Here is a 19,000-nt window from a genome sequence, read left to right as displayed (position 1 = left end):
CTATTAAAGATGGTAGGTTCTTGGTTTTTAGGTTCTAAGGTGAACATGCCTTTAACAGAATACACACACACACACACACACACACACACACACAGAGGGAAGTGGGTAATATCACTTTTGAGTGGGATATTTAACTTCTTTTTTGCTCACTTTAGCTTTTTAGAATTTCGCAGATCGTTTACAAGAGTCTAAATAAAATATCGTACTGTTTTGCACGTGTATGTCTGCTTTGTCTCCGTTAATTAACCGGTAATGTTCCCTTTTCCTCAGCAAACATGCCTTCACTCCTGTTCTTTTAATGCTCCCCCTGGTTCCTTGTTGAGTGTTAGGAACAAATCAGGCATCTAGTCAGTGGTCAAGCAGCTGAAGGCTTTGAAAAAGAATGAAGGCTCAAAGGTTTACATCGAAGGAGAAACTATTCTAAGATTTTAAAAGCTACTCAATCTTTTTTGACTTGATTTATTGAGCTCCGTTCTTCAACTGAAGGTGTTACTTTTAAACGAATGATATCCCTATTAATGATGGGATATAGCTCAAAAGGAAGACTATTTTAAAACGCTAGTTTTTCTAAAATAAGGACTATTAAGTGGCTTTTGAATAAACTATATATACTTGATTATTAACCAAGCCTTCACATTCTCTTCCCTACCCTTAGTACATGAGGATTCAAATGCAGCATAGGGTATAATAATGGCAAACATAAGTTCAGAGTGTTTTATCCAAAATCTACTTGTCTTAATACTCTTTTTTTTTTTTGTCACACTTTTTTTTTCTCTGAAATAACCTAAGTTTAAAATCAGTTAATTGACTTAAGTCTTTCAAATGCGTTGCTTAAAAAAACACAGTTGAACTTTCTTGCCTACCCCCCGCACTGTGCAAGTTTTTCTCATGTGCATGAGACATAAATAAACACAGACAGGGGATAATGGCTAAAGGTTGTGTATGGGCCATAGATACAATGACAGAAAGACCTAGCAATCCATATTTACTCAGTTACATCTGCAGTGAATGAGCTGTGTTGAAAACAGCATTTTCTTTCCCAAATCTTAGGGATCAAGGTTAGATAGAGTTCTCTCTACTTCCTCTTCTCTCAGAAGTGGCTTCAGAGCACCAGCATTTCCTGGAAGCATTTCCTGCAGTGCGCTGGCATTGCTGTGGCCTTTTCTGCACCTGTAATCTGCTCCTTCAACCTTGAGCCATGATCCCTGCCACTCAGCGACACACCACCTCTTGTTAATCTCACTTTTTGGTATGCCTTAATGTTTTTCTCAGTTCCAAATTATACCCCAATTTCATATCATTTCAGTTCTCTTTTCATCCATATTTCGATGGGCTCAAGCGAGGGTAATCAAAAGACAAATTTATTTACACTTTGTACATATTGACTTCAACAAACAAGAGAAGGCCTCGTGGCCTTTAACTCCTACACATCAGTATAATCATAGTATATGCGGACCTCTGATCTTCTGACACTTTGCAGTGATCGGATGCTTTCACTCCTTGTTCTGATATTTGATTTCTTGAACAGTCTTCTTGAAAATGAGCGACACATAAAAAAGTAAATTATTGGATCCAGGCACACGTTGCACGCAGACAAGAAAAGTGTCATTTCTTTGCAGTAATATAGGATTTTGTGTGCCGATTCATCTAAAAGTCTGTCCAAGTGACTAAAAGTAAAAGGAATCCTGCACAAGTGATAGGGTAGAAAACAGGTGAAAAACACAGCCACGACCACTCTAATGCTCTGGTTATGTTTTCGCTTTCGGCTTGACTGGCTTATGAATTGCCTGCTGGATTTGTGGATGTACCTGGATATGGCTATGTAACATCCTATCAGCATCACTAGCACAACGACAAACAAGCAGCTATTGACGTAAATGATGGCCTTATGCCATTTCACTCCCAAGGGACTCTTAAGTTTCATGCACTCATGAATATTTTCCCTAGTTGGTTGACCATTTGTTAGAATGATGTTTGGCAAGGACAGAATAGCCATGAGCACCCAGACACCAAGAGATAAAATCTTTGTAAAGGTTATGCTGTACATGCGAGAGTCGCCAAATGGCTTTACCACCTTCAGGTAGCGATCAATGCTTATCAGCCCAAGAAACACGATGGAAGTGTACATGTTGGCGTAAAATAAAACTGAAGTGTATCTGCAGAGGATGAACTTGAAGTACCAAGGTCCAAATCCTGCATCGTGGACTATTCGAAATGGAAATGTCAGCGTCATTATGAGGTCAGCAACCACTATGTTCTTGAGATAAAATATGAAGCTGGTTTTATTCCTAATGTGGAAGAAGATCCACACTGCTAGACCATTCAGCAAGATGCTTGCCACAAATATAACGAGGTAAAGCCCAGGCAAGACGACAGTGTCAAATTCGTTGTTAATGGTGGTGTTCTTTCCGGGTCCATCGCTTGTGTTACTTGGGGTGTGATTCCCTGGACCGTGCAGCTCATTATCTGTAGGAGAAGCGGGGAGACATCACTTCAGTGCTTTGCATGCATGCCCTACAGACTGCTGGGCTTCCTCACAGGCTGAACTGTTGCCGTTTCGGGCTAGTTAAAAAATGTCTTTAGTAATTTAAAGACTCAATTTATTGCACTGTGAATATTTTGAGTGCCTAAAGAATTGGTGGCCTCACACAACGAGGTCCTCCTGTATGGTGCAGCGAACTATACTCAATTTCCTGTAATAAACCATAATGGAAAAGAATATGAAAAAGAATATGTGTGTGTATATATATATATATATATATATATATATATAACTGAATCACTTTGCTGTACACCAGAAACTAACATTGTAAATCAACTATACTTTAATAAACAGACAAAAAAACATTAAAAAAAAAAGAACTGGTGACCTCACCCCTAAATCCCCCACCCCCAAGTCCCTTGAGTAAAATGTGAATTTCTGGTTCTCTATGCTAACTGTTTGAAAATGAAAATAAATATACCAGTGAAAATTATCTTGATTAGATTTTTAATTCAGTGTTTGATATCCTTACAAATAGAATCAACAAAATTTGGGAGTAGAAAATTAGAATTTTATATAACAGAATGGTAGCATGTGGTTATTCTTTTAGTGCAGTCTTTGGCAGGTTCTTTGAAATACCTTTTTCTCTCTCTTAGTTTTAAGCTATTTAATCATCAAGAATTGGGAAAGAGTAAAACTAGCAGATCATTTTGAATTTTTTGCCCGTGACTTTTTTTTTTTATAATACTTAAGAAACTTTAGGGACCAGTGTTAGGAAGAGAAATAAAAAGGAACGATTGTCATTGATATTTAAATTCATTATCAAGGAGGACAGTTATTAAAAATAATTGCAGTCTGGTACCTATTTTAATTTACAAGTCTAGATTATACCTATTGTGCTGAGAATATGAACATTTTAAACCTTTTGCTATTTTGGAATTTTGAGTTCATGTTGTTAAAGACCTGTACCATACCACTCTATCATATAATCAATGAAAGGATTTATGAACATTGGATTTGCATGACAGCCATGAGAACGGGCCTCTCAGATCTCCTACTGCAGGGAGTGTAATTGATGGGCAACTCCCCCTCAGTGTTCTGAACCCAGCATTGTTTTCTTGCTGATGCCACGCTTCCCATGGACTGCTCCCAGCCAGTAACTGAGCACATGATACTAAGACAAGCCTGTTCCTGGGACAGTAGGGGTTTCTCTGACGAGTGACTTTGGCTGGAGGACTTTTCATTAGTCTGGTCAAAACTTTCTTCAAACTACACTGAAGTCTGAATCCTCCTACTCCGCCTCCTTGCTCGCCTCTCTCTTCCACAGAGGTCAGACCTGAACAGCTGTCAGCAGTCCCTCTGGGCATCCCCCCCATAAATCTCTTGGCCATCCAGTTATGTTTTGCCTTTTTTTTTTTTTTTAAACTGGAACTAACAATTTACAAATGAACTGTTTGGATGTAAGTTTACAAGGAAGGTCATTTCTGAATTTTCACGTCTCACTAATAATGTTTACTATAATTACAATTATGTTTTTGAATGATTTTGTTTTAAAGCTAACAGCATGAATTTAGCCCTCATTTCCCTCCATGACAGGCAGCAAAGTATATATTTTGTTTCCCTTCTTTGAAGAAGTGAACCAAGGAAGATAGTTTTGATGATTATAATCCAAAAACAGGTTCTTAAATTGCTGCCTGAAATTTAAGTGTAGGCTCTTCCTGAGTAACCTTGTCTTCTTTCTGATTCTTTCCCTTTTATTCTCTGCTACAAGTGTTTTTAGAAACTGGTTTTCCTGGCTTAAACGTCCTTACACAGGCTGGTAATTTACACCTGGACTAGCCTGTTATGATGAGACCCACAGTATTATTAAGCTTTACAAGTTTAAAATGCCTGATTCAGCTGCCGTCTGTACTACTGTTGCCAGTTTCAAATATTGTCTTGGAACAGTATCGTTCAAGCCTATTTTGACTTAATGAAGTGTCTCAGGCTTGGCAGCTTTTGTTCCACCAGATCTGCATCAGCATCCATGCCCTTAGAAGCTTCCTAAGATGTGCAGCTTTACCTGGGTTAAGATACCTGCTTGACTTAATTTCCCCGGTTAAACTATTAGCAGTTACTTTCGTCTAACCCAGAATAGAACCCTAAGGCAAGTAGAGAGAGGACAAGTAACTTTTAATCAGGGTAAGTGGTCTAGCTGAGGGACCCAGCCTGAAAAGGGGCAGCTACATCATCTCCTGGAACACTGGTTATACCTTGTAACAATTACTAACGAATGATTTTCAAAACCATTGTAAATGCAAGTAGAATAGGTCACGAACCCTAGCATAATAGGCATGGAGTATTTCCACCCTTAGTGTTGGCTCCCTGGATCTGCTGTGCTTATCCATTGTGGAACGGAAGGACCCATACTTCTCAGAGTTGGGTAGGGATTTTGTGTCTGTTTATTATATACTTTAAAGTTTTAATTGTAGGAACAAGCACTGTTACTAAATGACGATTTACTGATCAGTTATGTTTATTATCAAACACAATCTTAAATCAGCATGTCAGAAATAGTCCTTAAAGATACTCTGAGTCATAAATAATATCAGGTACGAGTAACCTTGTTCCACAGTGATTATTGAACCGTTTCGTGGCTTTGAGACAGTCTGCTGATCATGTCACCTCACAGTTTTACTTCTTTAGTTTATGTATGGGGTTAACGTTTTAGAATATAGGACTTCTTAATTCAATGGAATAGGCTTGGGCTTGTTTATTACTTCATTTACAAATTCTACATTTATGAGGCAGCTTAAACAAATTAGTGGTTAAAGCCTGTTACGGGTTATCCTATGCAATAATATGGTAGTAGAGAGAAAAGTGGTTCCTGAGAAGCAGGAATACCATCTGTGGGTTGCTCTGGAAGGTTCAGAACTTAATATAGAGAGTTCTGTGTGACATAGATTTTTTTTTTTTTTTTTTAGAATTAAGTCTGTGGTATATTCTTTACTGCCAGCCTTTCTTCTCTTCTGTATCATTGCCCCAGTTTTTCCAAAGCCTGTGGCTATGCCCAGAAGTGTTTCTCTGCAATGTTCCTACTCAGGAACAAAGACCGTTAAAAGTGAGTGGCTTTCTTTCCCCAGGCGGTTTTATCATGTTGTTCTTTGCTGTCAGTAAAGAGCTTGGCCAGGTTAGGGAACATTTTTAATGACAAGTAGTTTGGTGATTCAATTAAGAAAAAGTAGAAGCTGTTTTTACAGAGTAAAGGCTGTTTTCTCACAGCTCACACACTCCTTGTCTCCCAGGATGTTATTCCCGGTTTGTTTAGGGCAGAGCTTGATTACAGAGTGATAATTGAGGGTAAAAATCCCTTTCTTATTCTCCCCTCTGCTCCCCCTCCTCCAACTCCTTTTAAATTAAATTAGCAGAGGCAATGACATAAGAACACTGGTTCCACAGTAAATCATCATTTTGTGCCAGTGTGTTTGTGAGAGTGTTTTGGGGTATGTGTGTTGCGTCTGTGGCTGCCTGTGTTTGTGTGTAAGGGAGATTGTGTGTACGCCTGTGTGTGCTGGAGAAATGCATGGGCTTTGTAGCCAGATATTGCATTAGCCACATGTGGCTCCTGTATTGGACAGGGCAGATAGAGGGCACTGCATACAGTCCTCTTTGACAATGCTGGTTCAGTCACTTCATGACTTTGTAACATGGAATAAATAGCGGCCATTTTGCTGGATCTTCTGAGAGTTAAATGCTCTGCATACATTTCAAGCACAGTATCTAGTACTTAGTAGATGTTCACTCTCTTGACTTTTGTCTCATTAATAGCAGTCACATTCTGAATGATATGTGTTGAAGAATCTTTGTCCTTTGGCTTTTGGTGAAGCTGCATTGTTGCTCGTTGGGGCATGTCACACTTTGGCACAAAGTGTGAAAATATCAACGATGTATCACTGCTCTACCTGCCAGGTGGGAATGAAATACCAAAGTCACGCAAATTACAGGGTGTCACTCCCCTGGCACAGCTGCCCTTGCATGATCATTTTCTAGCTACCCAGTAGTGTAGGTAGATGTTGTCTTGACCTCTTGGGGAATCTCAGTGAACCTTGATCTAGACTGTTACATCTGAAAAGTAATATGTACTTTAGTTTGGGTATGAAAAACTTCCCCAATTATTAGTTTAATCTTTCTTGTTCTTTTAGAGATGGTCTCTAGATGAAACAAAGCTTAAAAACAAAGTGACGGCAAGTTAAATTTCTCTCAGTGATGCCACCCTGCATGTTTGCTGTTTTACATTTAATGAAAGGCAAGGATAAATGCTGGTTTATTTTGTTAGTTGGTTGGTGACTGCTAAAACCCCTAAATTGCCACATAGGGTAAATAACAGTTATTGATCAAGTAAGATTTTCTTTGCATTTTTCCCTACAGCTTACCTGGTAATTTTGCAAGTGTCAAGTTGAGCCCCATTCTTTAGTTCTGAGGGACTGTAAACAAAAATACGTGTCAGGAAACACTTGGGGATGACTGAGGCAAGGGCTCAGCTAGGTTATTCCTGGTTTGATTTCTGGGGGCCAGGGTCGGGGGTAGAGAAACAGTTAGGCAGGAATTTGAACACACCGTGTTTCGATCTTTACTTTTAAAAAAAGAAAAAAAAAAGATATCCCCACGATTCAGAAAAGGCTCATTCTTTGCATAGGAACACCTGTGCCACATAAGAATTGTCTGTTTTTCTGTGCTCTTTCAGTGTGCCAGGAAGCATGGACCGTTTCTGTGTATGCTCTCTCCATCCGAATGCCACTGTGTGGCCCTGGGAAAGTTACTTAACATCTCTGTGACTCAGTGTCCTCATCTCTGAAATGAGAATAATAGCAATCATACAACAGGATTGTGATAAGGATAATGTGACATAGTCCATAAGGCGCCTGTCAGAACCTAGGTCCAAGAATGTTCTCAGGACATAGTAGCCTATGCCTTGCCATCCTGCTTCTGCCTCATTCTACACGCCCCAGCCCCTCACCTCAGCACATGTACTTACATACATGTATGATGAGACTTTTTAACAATCTCCAATTGTATATAAATTAAGAGATCTAGCACTGATATATGTGAAGAGTGTTTTATAAGCTCAAATACATTCAGCATCCAATCCTTCCTGTAATCTCTAGGGTTCTAGTTTTGGCTTTACACTAACCAGCTGTGTGACCTTCATCGTCACCTGACCTTTTTGGAATTTCGGACTGAAGGCCCGTAAAAACATCCCTATCAGGGGACTTCCCTGGTGGCGCAGTGGTTGAGAGTCTGCCTGCCAATGCAGGGGTACTGGTTCGAGCCCTGGTTCGGGAAGATCCCACATGCTGCGGAGCAGCTAAGCCCATGGGCCACAACTAGAGAAAGCCTGTGCACAGCAACGAAGACCCAACGCAACCATAAATAAATTAATTAATTAAAAAAAAAAATCCCTATCAGGACTCAGATTTATGCGGGCTTCTACGTTTTCCTCAAACATAGGTTCCCATTAAGAATTTATTATCATTTGAACGTTTGTCTTGTAAGTCCCTGTATTTCTCTGTGATAACTGTATTCCATCCAACCTCAAAGTTTGGCTAGGAGTGAATAATTAGATTAGCTTTGAGTGACTGGTGTGTGATTTTGGCTAAGTACCCTAACTTTTCTGAGCTTCAGATTCCTCACAACCTTTTTATCAGGATTACGTGAGACCACATGTGCACGTGACGTTGCTTTGAATGCTGTAGGACGGTTCCCCCCGGTTCTCCTTGAGCAGCCTTCTCTGTGTCTAGTGCCTGTTTTCTGACTTCCCTCAGGTGTGGATCAAAGAGAGACGAAATCCTGGGAACTGTTTTCATAAGTGTGCTGCTGAAGTCAGATGCGTTTCGGGAGCGGTTCACCGTAGGGAAGTCGCACTGTTTCTCATGAAATGAGACCATGTGAGACCTTCGTGTCCCCTCACTGATATTGCTTCTATACCACACAGCTGCAGAGAGCCCTCAAGTAAGCTCGTCCCCTCCAAGTACAAGGCAACCTTCTGGTTGCATAAGCAGTTGCATCTGCTGAGTCAGCAGGGAGAGAGTACTTTGGAGGCAAAAGTATATTTAAGAATTGGGCCGCAAGTGGAGAGGCACATGTTTCTTTCTCTGTTACTTTGTCCTTCTCTCCTGCTCCCTAGTAACACGTGAAGTTCAGGTGCTGGATTTGGTAGTAGATGGAAAAAGTGGTGTCTGAATTTTCAGTGATTTCCTCCCCTCCACCAATCATCTCTTTTGAGAGTTTAGAAGCCCTGCCCATGCCTCTCACCTTGAATCGCTAGGGTAGGTGGTATATAGTGGGTGGTCAAAAGGTATCCATTGGTTAATGGATCATAGACAATGATTAGGGCTCTTAGACTCCCGCCTTTTTGAGTGCCAGTGTTGCAGTGTTTTTAAAGTAAGGCAAGGAGGTAAAACCCTCCTTTTTTTTGTTCACTTATTAAAGTTTACTGGGATTGAGGCAGTTTTCTAAACTTCATAATAATGACCCTTGGATTTCAGCAAAACTTATTTTCTTGAATCCAACTTCTCATGGAAACATTTCAAGGAGTTTACATGAAAGACATCTCTAATTTTCTGTTCCTCTGTGGGCAAGTTATGTGGTTTTCCATCTTTTTGGCTTCACTTATACCTTACTTGATAACAAGAAATCCAATATGGCTTATCCACACTGGAGGAAAAGCAGTGTCTAGAAGTGGGTGAGCCACAGCAGCAGTAAGAGATAGCAGACAGCCATTAAGGAGGACACGGAAAAGAGTCTGGGAGAAAATATTTGCATATCATGTTTCTGATGAAGGATTAACTTCAGAACATACAGAGAACTTTTACAACTTCCTAATAAGAAGAAAACAGCCCAACTAAAAAGTGGTCTAAAGATTTGTATAGACATTTTACCAAAAGCACATGAAAAAATGCTCAATATCATTAGTCATTAGGGCAATTCAAATAAAAACCGCAGTGAGATACTATTTCACATCAACCAGAATGGCTATAAATAAAAAAGACAATTAGAAATGTCACTGAGGATATGGAGAGATAGGAACCCTTGTACACCGCTGGTGGGAATTTAAAATCATATGACCACTTTGAAAACAGTTTGGTTGTTTCTTAAAAAGTTTAACCTAAATTTATCTTATGACCCAACAATTCCACTCATAGGTATCTACTCAAGAGAAATGGAAACATAGACCTATGCAAAGACTTATATGCAAGTAGCATATAAGTTTTTAGTAGCATTATTCATAATAGCTAAGAGTTGAAGCAACCCAAATGTCAACTGATGAATGGATAAACCAAAGGTAGTAAAGTCACATAATGGAATACCACTCATCAATAAAAAGGAGTGAAATACACCTATAATATGGATGAATTCAAAAACGTTTTGCTAGGGAAAGAAGCCAGATACAAAATACCATTGAGATGAAATGTCTAGAAGAGGCAAATCTATAGTGGTGGAAAGTAGATTAGGGCTAGGGGTGGAAGTGGAGACTAACTGTAAGGGTGTGAGGGGTTTTATTAGGGTGATAAAAACTGGATTATGATGGTTGCACAGCTCTATAAATTAATTAAAAATCATTGAATTGTACATTTAAAATGGATGAAAATTATGGTATGTAAATTATATTTGAATGAAGTTAAAAAGGAACAAAGAGTATACAGAAAAGAAAAGGAATAGATACAAGCTAGCAACTCACCGTGCAATAATGGATGAGTTTTCAAGGCCAGGGAAAAGTACCTAATAAGCACATTCCCTGTCACCTCTTGAAGAAGATAGTGAAATGCAAAATACGTTTAGCAAGAGTTTCCACCCCTTGAAGTAGGTGAGGGGCACTGCTTAGTGATCTGGATGATTCATTTATGAGTTTCTTCTTTTAGAATTTGGTTCAAAATCCAGAGACCCTGGCTATGGGTGATTATTTGTACTTTGGGGGCATCCATACTCCCATTTTCTTAATTCCTATTGAAACTATATGAGAGAGTTGGGTTTTAATTAGTTCAGACATGATATTTGGATTTTTCAGGAGTCAAATTTGTTTTCCAGGTTTGGGAAATGAGATGTTTTATTCTCCTCAACTGGCTTATGAGAGTATCCTCTTGCCTCCTTCGTCTCTTTTACTACCTTCTCTAGATGAAATGCTTCCCCTAATTTAGGCCACGGCTCCTCATTTTTTCATTTTCTTTTTCTCACGAGTGTTCATGTCTCCTTGGATGGTCGGCCATCACCTCTCTTCTACAATCTTCCCTTCCCCAGACTTCAGTCCACTGTGTACGTTGGAGTGTGTCGTCTGTCTGTGTTCCTCAAACTCAGCATTTTTAAACTTTAACTGTCTTTCCTTTCTTTGGCACAAATCATTTTCCTTTCATCCCTGTTTATGAATATTTGGTTCATCTCTTAGTCGAGAGAATTTAAGACCTCAGTACTGAATTGGATCTTTCTCTCTTCTTTGCCCGCATCTAGTCAGTCACTTATCTAGTCTTTCTACTTCTTCTGTTACAATATCATTCCTTTGTTTCTGTCCTCACCTTGCTACTCCCAGTCATCTTCCAGACCAAGCCCTCCTAGTATCATGTGTGGCCCTGTACTGACCTCCTCTCTGGTCTTCCTGCTTCTTGCTTCTCTCCTCTTGAAGCTGTCCTGCTTCTTGTTGCTAGATTCTTCTTTCTAAATTACCCATGTCATCATGTTCTCTAACCCTGAGTATGATAAGACAGGGAACTTCTTGAATTACAATTACTAATGAAATATAAGGAGTTATTTTTTTACCGTTGGAGATGATGGAGTGTGGAAGCCAAAAGATGCTGGGTTCTGACAATTAAAAGTTGGCACTCAACTTTGGGAGAAATCTTCTTGCCCCATAATTAATCCTCTGAATCAGATGACAATAATACCTACTCTATAGAATCATTATGAGGTTAAATTAGAATATATGTTTGTAAATTATGTGCTTTGTGAACGTAGTTTTTTGCTTGTGTTATTTCCATTAATCCTTGCCTACATGAAATTCAAGATCATTTTCATCTGATCAGGAATTCTCTCCGTTAACCTAACTGTTGCCTCTCAGGGGCATGCCTTGTGTTTAGCCCCTGATTTTTCTTCATACCCATTCCTGCTCCTGAATGACCTCCTTTCTCCCCCTCTTTCCCTACCTTGGGAATCTCTACCTCCCCTTCAGTGTCAACCAGAATCTGACCTTTTCTGTGAGGTCATTTTCTCAAAGTCTACTCATGTTCCACGCTCTGGGATTATAAAGAGGGTAAAGGAGGGTAAATTTCTGCCCTCAAGGAATTTAGAATCTACTTGAGGATCCAGACGTAAACAGACCACAAAATACAGAGTGAGAGGTTGGGATGCTATAGAAATCCAGAGGTAGAGGTGTCCCCTGATGAGGGGAAGCAGAGATCAGGGAGGTTCCATGGCAGCTTCGATGCCTGGGTTGTGGCAGGTTTGCTGAAGGTCCGATGGGAAAGGAGCACATGGAAATGCTGAGCATGGCCCAAGGTAACATGCAGTAGTCTGCTGGGGAGATGATGATGGCCTTGAGTGGTGGAGAGATGTGACAGATTTGAGGCATATTGAGCAGTGAGTGGCTGACTGATGTTGGTGCAAAGGGAAGAGGAGTGTTGTGTCCTCCCAGTATTTGGCAGTGGGTGTCGGTCTCTTTCACTGCTGTTAGGGCCCATGAGAGGAGGAGCACATGAAAGAATGGGTGGAGTTCAGATTTCGATTTGTTGATTTCAGGATGCCCATGTAGCATCCATGTGGAGATGTCTACTAAGGAATTGAAGATAGAGGTCTGGAGCCTGGGGAAGTGCTCCTGGCTGGTGAGGTACATTTAAGATCAACAGAAGATCTGTGATAGAAAAAGCGATGGGAGTGGCTGAGGTTGCCCAGGATGAACCTGCCCAGTAGAGTGAGAATAGGAGAAGCCTGACTTCGAAGTTTTTAAGGAGCAATTCTCGGGAAAGTGAAGTGCCTGAAGGAGTGCTCAGAGAATTGGAAGGATTATCGGAAAAGATTAATGTTCTGTGAACCAAGATGGGAGTTTACGAAATGAGAGGTTGTAACTAGTTTTATCCTGCAGGGAAGTCAAGAGACCTAGGACAGCCAAGCGCCATTGGATGGGATTTAGTAACAGAGAGGTCATTGTTGGTCTTTGCCGGGGCTGCATATGTCGTGCTGCCTGAGTGCAGGGGCTTGGGGGGGGGGGAAGTAGGGGCAGAGCAGAGGGCTGATGACAGAGGGTTGGGTAATACTTGTGAGGTGAGGAAGTAAGGGAATGATTTCAGATAACTCTTTCAAAAAAAAAAAAAGAACAAAACACTATGCTTACCATGGGAAAAAGAGAGAGAGGGTGGGGGGTAGAGGTAGATACAGTACTGATGGAAGATTCTGCTAAGCTCCTCATTTCATGTCTTACATTTTAAAATATTTTCCTCACTTGGCTTAAAAAAACAAAACAAAAACCAAACAAACAAAAAAACCCTTGCTCCTACCCCTAGCCGAGTATGGTGGCAGTGTGGTGCCGACCCCAGCTCTGTTGCCTTTCAGCTTTCTGAGCCTCCATCTCCTCACGTGTACAGTGGGTGTGATGATATATCCATTATGGGGTGAGGTTGAAGTGAGAATGTTTATGAAGCATCTGGCACAGCTGTGCAGGGTATGGGCTAAGTCTTACAAGCCCCTGTTGCATGTCGTAGGTACACAGTAGAATGCATTTAGTGATTGATGGGTTGGACACGGGGTGAAACCCATTTCTCACCACCTGAGAACTGTTGCGTGGTTTGTGGTTTCAGCCGCCCTGTGAGGAGTCATTTGATCTTTTTGCTCCAAGAGCTGTGTTCCAGTTGCCTCTGAGCCTCATCTGCCTGCTCTTTCTTCAGCAGCAACACCGAAGCTCCCGGGCCCCCCGTGCAGTTTACAGCAGAGCCGCTGTGCATACTCTGCGCGTCCCAGCGCCTGCAGGGTATTGCAATGAGCATTGCTTCAGCTGTAGTCATGGGCTTGGGTCCAGGACCTCACTGATGGGCAGGGGCCCTGTCATGCCACCTACTGCTCCCCTAGCTGAGAGCTGACGTAAACCTCTCAAGAATGTGATGTCTGTGGCAGTCCTGGGTTTCTCAGCCATTCCTGAGGTTAGATAGCATCGATGCTTAGAGGAGACCTTCTAGGTTTTTTCCAGCCAACCATTGATATGATCCTTTGACTATTAACTGTGTTGCGATGTTGTTAGTTGTAAGCTGGCTTTTTAAATGAGTGAAATGAAATGGTAGAAAAGGATGAACATGTCCTCAGTGTCTCCTTTATCTTAGGCCTTGAACTTGGTGCTTGATTTCTCCTGCAACCCTCATAGCAGCCCGTGCCCTAGGTGTGTTTTATTCCCATTTTCTTCCCCAGCTGGGAAGATCTGAGGTGTAGACATGTTAATTAACTTGCCCTGACTCACATAGCCAGTAATGGGTAGGATCAGTATTCCCATCAGATCTGACCGAAACCGTATCTGCAGTTTTTCCCATTATCCTGCCCTGGAGTCCACATGCAGAGCAATTCTGGGGTTGATATCGGAGGGCCGGAAACGGGAGGGCGAGGATAGGGCAGCGGTGGGATTCGTTTTCCCTGTCAAGCTCGTGAAGGAACTGCTGATCTTCTAAACTGGAGATGTAGTTTGGCTTGGCCTGAACCATGTGGAAAACAGCAGGAAATTTCACTTAAGAATCCAGATTTGGATCCTATCTTGAAAAAGAAGATCTGCCCACAGTGAGCGTGAACAATCCAGCAGTGTTAGCGGCCTCTTCCCTTTGGAGAGTATGCTGTCTGGGTCACCAGCTCACGGCATCCTCTGCTGACGTCCCTGGGCCTCCTCACTCAGGAGCATTGCTCGCCAGATCCTGTAGATGCTTGATTTTGCAACTCTTGGTGCGTTTATCATTTAATTTTCTATGATGACATTTGACCTATATGGATCATCAAATGTTCTACGTTGACTATAAACATGCCTTTCTTCCTCCCTCTCTACCAACTCCTGATTTTTCTTGCTTCAGTGACCAACACTTAGCATTCTTAAAAAAATGACTTTCCTGGTACCTCTTAGCAACCCAGAAAGAATAGTGGCAGGAGATCTTGTTGTTTAGTGCACACCCGAGAATTAATTAATTGTCACAGTTGAACTTTTCTCTGTGCCCAGCCCTCTGCCGAGGCCTTTAAGTGAAAACCCTAACTGGTCGTATTGTTAAACTGCTTTTATGGTTGGAAAAATGGAGATTCTGTGTCTCAAGGAAGGAAAGGTTTATTAACGGTGGAGCAGAGGCTTGGTTGAACCCAGGTGCGCTGGATGCACAAACCTCTGCTGTACCCTGGAAGGGCAGTGGGAAGACCGGGGAAGCATCAGCACCCGGGGCTCCGGACCTGCTGCGATGGGCACACAGCTTTGTTCTCACCGTTCCTGGGCTAGGTCTCCACACGGGCGGGCAGCTGCTGTGCCGGGCTGGGGGACTCCCTCCTCAGCAGGCAGAGCCGGCCGGTGTGCGCAGCAGGCCATGCGATCCTTAATTCTCCCCGGCTTCCCAGGGCCTCATTATTGCCTTTCTGGTCAAGATTTGAAAGATAAATGCCAGTTAAATGCTTGCTCCCTAGAGCAAGCTCCGTAGAGCTTGCTGCTTATGATTTTTTGGACTGATTATTTGGTGATGGTGGTTCTCAAATGACAGAGTTGTAGTATAATTCTCTCTCTTATTTGTCCTCCACTTTTCAATGTGTTCTTAAGAAGCTCACATCTGGAACTGCAAGAATTTCAGATCTGAGGGGTTTTTTGTTGGCGGGAGGGTGGAGAGGGGTCACTTTCTTGTAGAAAAGCTATACTAAGCCAGTAGAGCATATGGGAATACTGCTGTAGTCCCTAAAGTTCAGTGGAGAGATGTAATGTTCACAAGAACCGCCTAATGCAAAGCTTCTGGTGAAAGGTGCAGCCTCTCTTGCATTTTGGAATCACCTGTAACGTAAGAATCTTTCCCAATTTAAGCCTGAGAGAGAGAGAGTGAGAGAGAGAGAGGGTGTGTGTGTGTGTGTGTGTGTGTGTGTGTGTGTGTGTATAATTGACTTCTTTCTGTGATAGAATTAGGTCACTGTATTCATAAGGCACTTCATTAATGCAGGCTTGGAGTCAGTGACCCAAAGGTGTTGGAATGCAAAGCACACAGCCTGCATTCTGGTTTTTCAGGTACTACCCTAAAGTTCTCTTTGCAAAGTTATGCTTGACATCTGTAGCTTACAATTAAGCATATTTTAGTTCACATTTAGATTTAACTTTTTTTTTCCAGGTGACCTCTGATTACTTACTTAGTTACTCACTCACTCACTCACTGATTGATGTAGGGAGGGAGGAGGGGAGGGAGGGAGGGTGGTGTGAACTGGGTTGCAAACCCCTTGAAGGCAAGGTTTGTGTCTAATGGTTCCTTATAACCTTACCCCAGACCTGGTCATTGTGCAGGTGAGGAGCCTCAGCGAGCTTCAACAACTTGCCCAACGTCACACAGACGGTGAGGAGCAAAGCCAGGAGATGAGCTCAAGTTTTTGTGGCCCCAGAACAGGCTGCCTCTCTGCCGTGCTACTTGGCTTGATCAGTGGCACCTCAGAAGTAGCCTGGATGGTGTCCTGGACCTCAGTGCAATCGGCAGGTGTTACGTTTTTGACTGAGCCTTTGACTCTGACCCTGGGCAAAGCATTTTAGCTCTCGGAGCTTGAGCTTGCCTGTCTGTGAAATGAGGAAAATAATAAATACCTGGCCTGGCTCCCAAAGGCACTGTGAGAATCTAGAGAGATAATATGTGCAAGTCCATTTTATATTGTAAGTGCTACAGCAATGTAATTCATGGCAAATATTTTTTCTGCTTAACAATAAAAATCTTATTACTCATATAGTCAAATTTTATCATTTCCATAATTGAAATGTATATTTTTATGTTCTGTTTAGGGAAAGTCTAATGTATACACAGTGAAATTCTGGACTATTAATACAGAGTTAGCTGGTCAGAGAGGTTACGGGCTACAGTCCCAATAGCCAGAGTAGTGGTTTTGAATGAATATGTTCTAACCCAAATGCATTTCAAGTGACTTCTGGTCCCTTAAAAAAATTTCTCGGAATCTAAGACCCCAGGTAAAGTCTTTAGTTGTTTGATTACCATTTACCAACCTATTAAGAAAGGAGAGTACTTTTCACAGGCTTATGGAGATGTTGTTCCTTGTTTTTGAAAGGTCATTCCATGGCTTAAGCATTATACTTAAGGGTTGTAATTATTCTTCACGGTGATGATGGTGGTTGTCATGGTCACCATTCTAATAAGGTCATCACTATGGTTATCTGGGTTGTGGATGAGTGGGTAGGTGTCCTCAAGGCTGCTCTCAATAGAATTGGGTGTCAAGTTAGCTACCTTAATTTTTCGCATCACAGTTTAACGACACTGCAATGCTTTTTATTTAAATTAATGAATTAAGACAGGTACCTAAGAAACAAGTCTTCCTTCAGTTTCAACCCCTACCATCAATGGTAAAGATTCTTTAGTGAGGTCTTGAATGCTAGTGGATATTGTACAGTTTTTATCGGCATCAAACCCTCACTGTGTCTCATTTTTTTCCTCTCATAAAAACAAGAAATAGGAATTTTTGGGATTAACAGATGCACACTGCTATATATAAAATAGATAAACAACAAGGACCTACTGTGTAGCACAGGGAACTATATTCAATATCTTATAATAGCCTATAAAGGAAAAGAATCTGAAAAAAATGTCTGTCTGTAACCGAATCACTTTGCTATACACCTGAAACACTGTAAATCAACAATACTTCAATTTATAAATAAATAAATCCCCCCACCCCACCCCCACCCCAATGTAGTAAAAGGATCTGGCATCACAGATAATTTATTTTGTATAATGTGTGTGTGTGTGTGTGTGTGTGAATACATACACACCCACATACATACATATATAACATTTTCTTTAAAGTAGTTCCTGCTGTCAACTTCACTGGCATTAATTATCTTTTTTTCTTTATGAACGAAGTGAAACAGTACAACCCAGGAAGGGCGGAGAGAATAGGAATTGGCAGGTGATCTCATGTAAGGCATGGCCAAAGACCAGGAGAAAAGCTGATCAAACACTGGTCCTCTGATGTTTCTAAACAGCTCACTGTGAAGTGAGGGGACTAAAGCGACGGATTGCAAATTCAAATAGAGCCCCAAATCTAATGTCAGTGAGGAAAGTGAGCCAGGTAGAAGAAGAAATAATCAGCAGCACCATCAGGCCAATAAAATACAGCTAACAGCTTCAGTGTTAGGACAAATGATCAGGAAGCCTGCGGGCTGTGGTGAACTGGGGAGTGTTGCCCCACTCCCAGGCTCTGGGTTGTTGCCATGCAGGTGTGTGGGTCACCTGCCATGAGACTATAAAAAATGGATTTTTATATAAAATTGCATGAATTTTAAAAATTTAAATTAAAAAAAAAATTCTGGCTTAATTTTATTAAAACAGGCCAAAAAAAGCTTGTTTGTGGGTTACAGTTTGTGACATCTAACTTCATGGTGGGGCTGCCCCAGGTCTCTCCATGGGGTTTCTACCAGTACCCTGGGGGACCTAGAGCCTTGTTACCCAGTGCCAGCTCCAAACCTGCCCCTCATTTTTAGTAATTTCCCCCTCACTTAATATTTTCCTTTTCACCTGAAATTGATGAGCTTGTAAGACAAGAGAGTTCATTATAGGGTTTTAGAACTTAATGACATTGTATTTACTTTGGGATGAATACTTTCTCAAAAGCTCTAAGGTTTCTTCTTCCTTGATGCTGATGCATTAGGTTGAACTGAAATGGAAATGTTTTTATAGATGGCATTTTCATATGGTCCAACTTAATATGTCTAGCACTTGGGAAATTTTGGTAATTGGAATCAGGTATACTGGGGAGAAGGGGGCAGACAGATTCTGCTAGATTAATTATGAAGAAACAGCAATGTGGTAAAAGTATGTTCTACCATCTGCCTCCGTAGGATGGCTTTGACTGAGCTTTGAGCTGCTATCTCCATGCGGTCGCCCCTTTTCATTGTTGTACTGGTGGCTGTAGGCACTGTGTGAAACAAAATACACATGGATATTTTGTTTCATCTTTGCAACAGGAAATTAGAATACTTCGGGCTAAAGGGAAAAGAGAATATTGATGTTGAAGAGATGAAACCGTAATATCTGTTGAACAGTGATCATAATTACATTGATCACTGATACATTGATACAGTAGTTACCTTTTTGACAGCATCCACCGTTCTTTTATTTATTCATATTGCTATGTATCATATGGGTTCTACATAGACAATTTTGACATAGTGCGAGACTTTGTTTAAAGTTTTCATCTTCCAGGACTTTAACATGCTTGGTTGAAACAACCAAAAAGTAACGTAGCTGTTATTATTTGAGGCTTGCATGTTACTGTGTGCCCTGAGTAGCCGCAGGGTAC

The 19,000-nt window shown here is 41.3% G+C and overlaps 2 protein-coding genes across 2 annotated transcripts in view; one reads left to right on the top strand and one right to left on the bottom strand.

The window, feature by feature from the left end:
• Positions 1–19,000, top strand: part of MED12L (mediator complex subunit 12L) — a 315,582-nt gene that overhangs the window by 185,307 nt on the left and 111,275 nt on the right. The window lies entirely within an intron of this gene.
• GPR87 (G protein-coupled receptor 87) lies at positions 1,424–6,928 on the bottom strand. Its single transcript, XM_061193543.1, has 2 exons — positions 6,895–6,928; positions 1,424–2,466 (listed from the first exon to the last, which is right to left on the bottom strand). Exons 1-2 carry the CDS (start codon positions 6,926–6,928, stop codon positions 1,424–1,426), a joined length of 1,077 nt encoding a protein of 358 aa, XP_061049526.1.

The sequence above is a fragment of the Eubalaena glacialis genome, chromosome 6 (genome assembly GCF_028564815.1).
Source record: "Eubalaena glacialis isolate mEubGla1 chromosome 6, mEubGla1.1.hap2.+ XY, whole genome shotgun sequence".
Taxonomy (NCBI): domain Eukaryota; kingdom Metazoa; phylum Chordata; class Mammalia; order Artiodactyla; family Balaenidae; genus Eubalaena; species Eubalaena glacialis.
The sequence above is the reverse complement of the archived record's forward strand: the minus strand, read 5'-3'. Positions and strand labels throughout refer to the sequence as shown.

What these genes read in the sequence shown, in the direction of transcription:
- GPR87 (XM_061193543.1), bottom strand. Translation starts at nt 6,928, where the DNA reads ATGGGGCTCAACTTGACACTTGCAAAATTACCAG. An exon ending in GACACTTGCAAAATTACCAG is followed by an intron (nt 2,467 to 6,894) that starts GTAAGCTGTAGG and finishes CTTCTCCTACAG; the next exon opens with ATAATGAGCTGCACGGTCCA.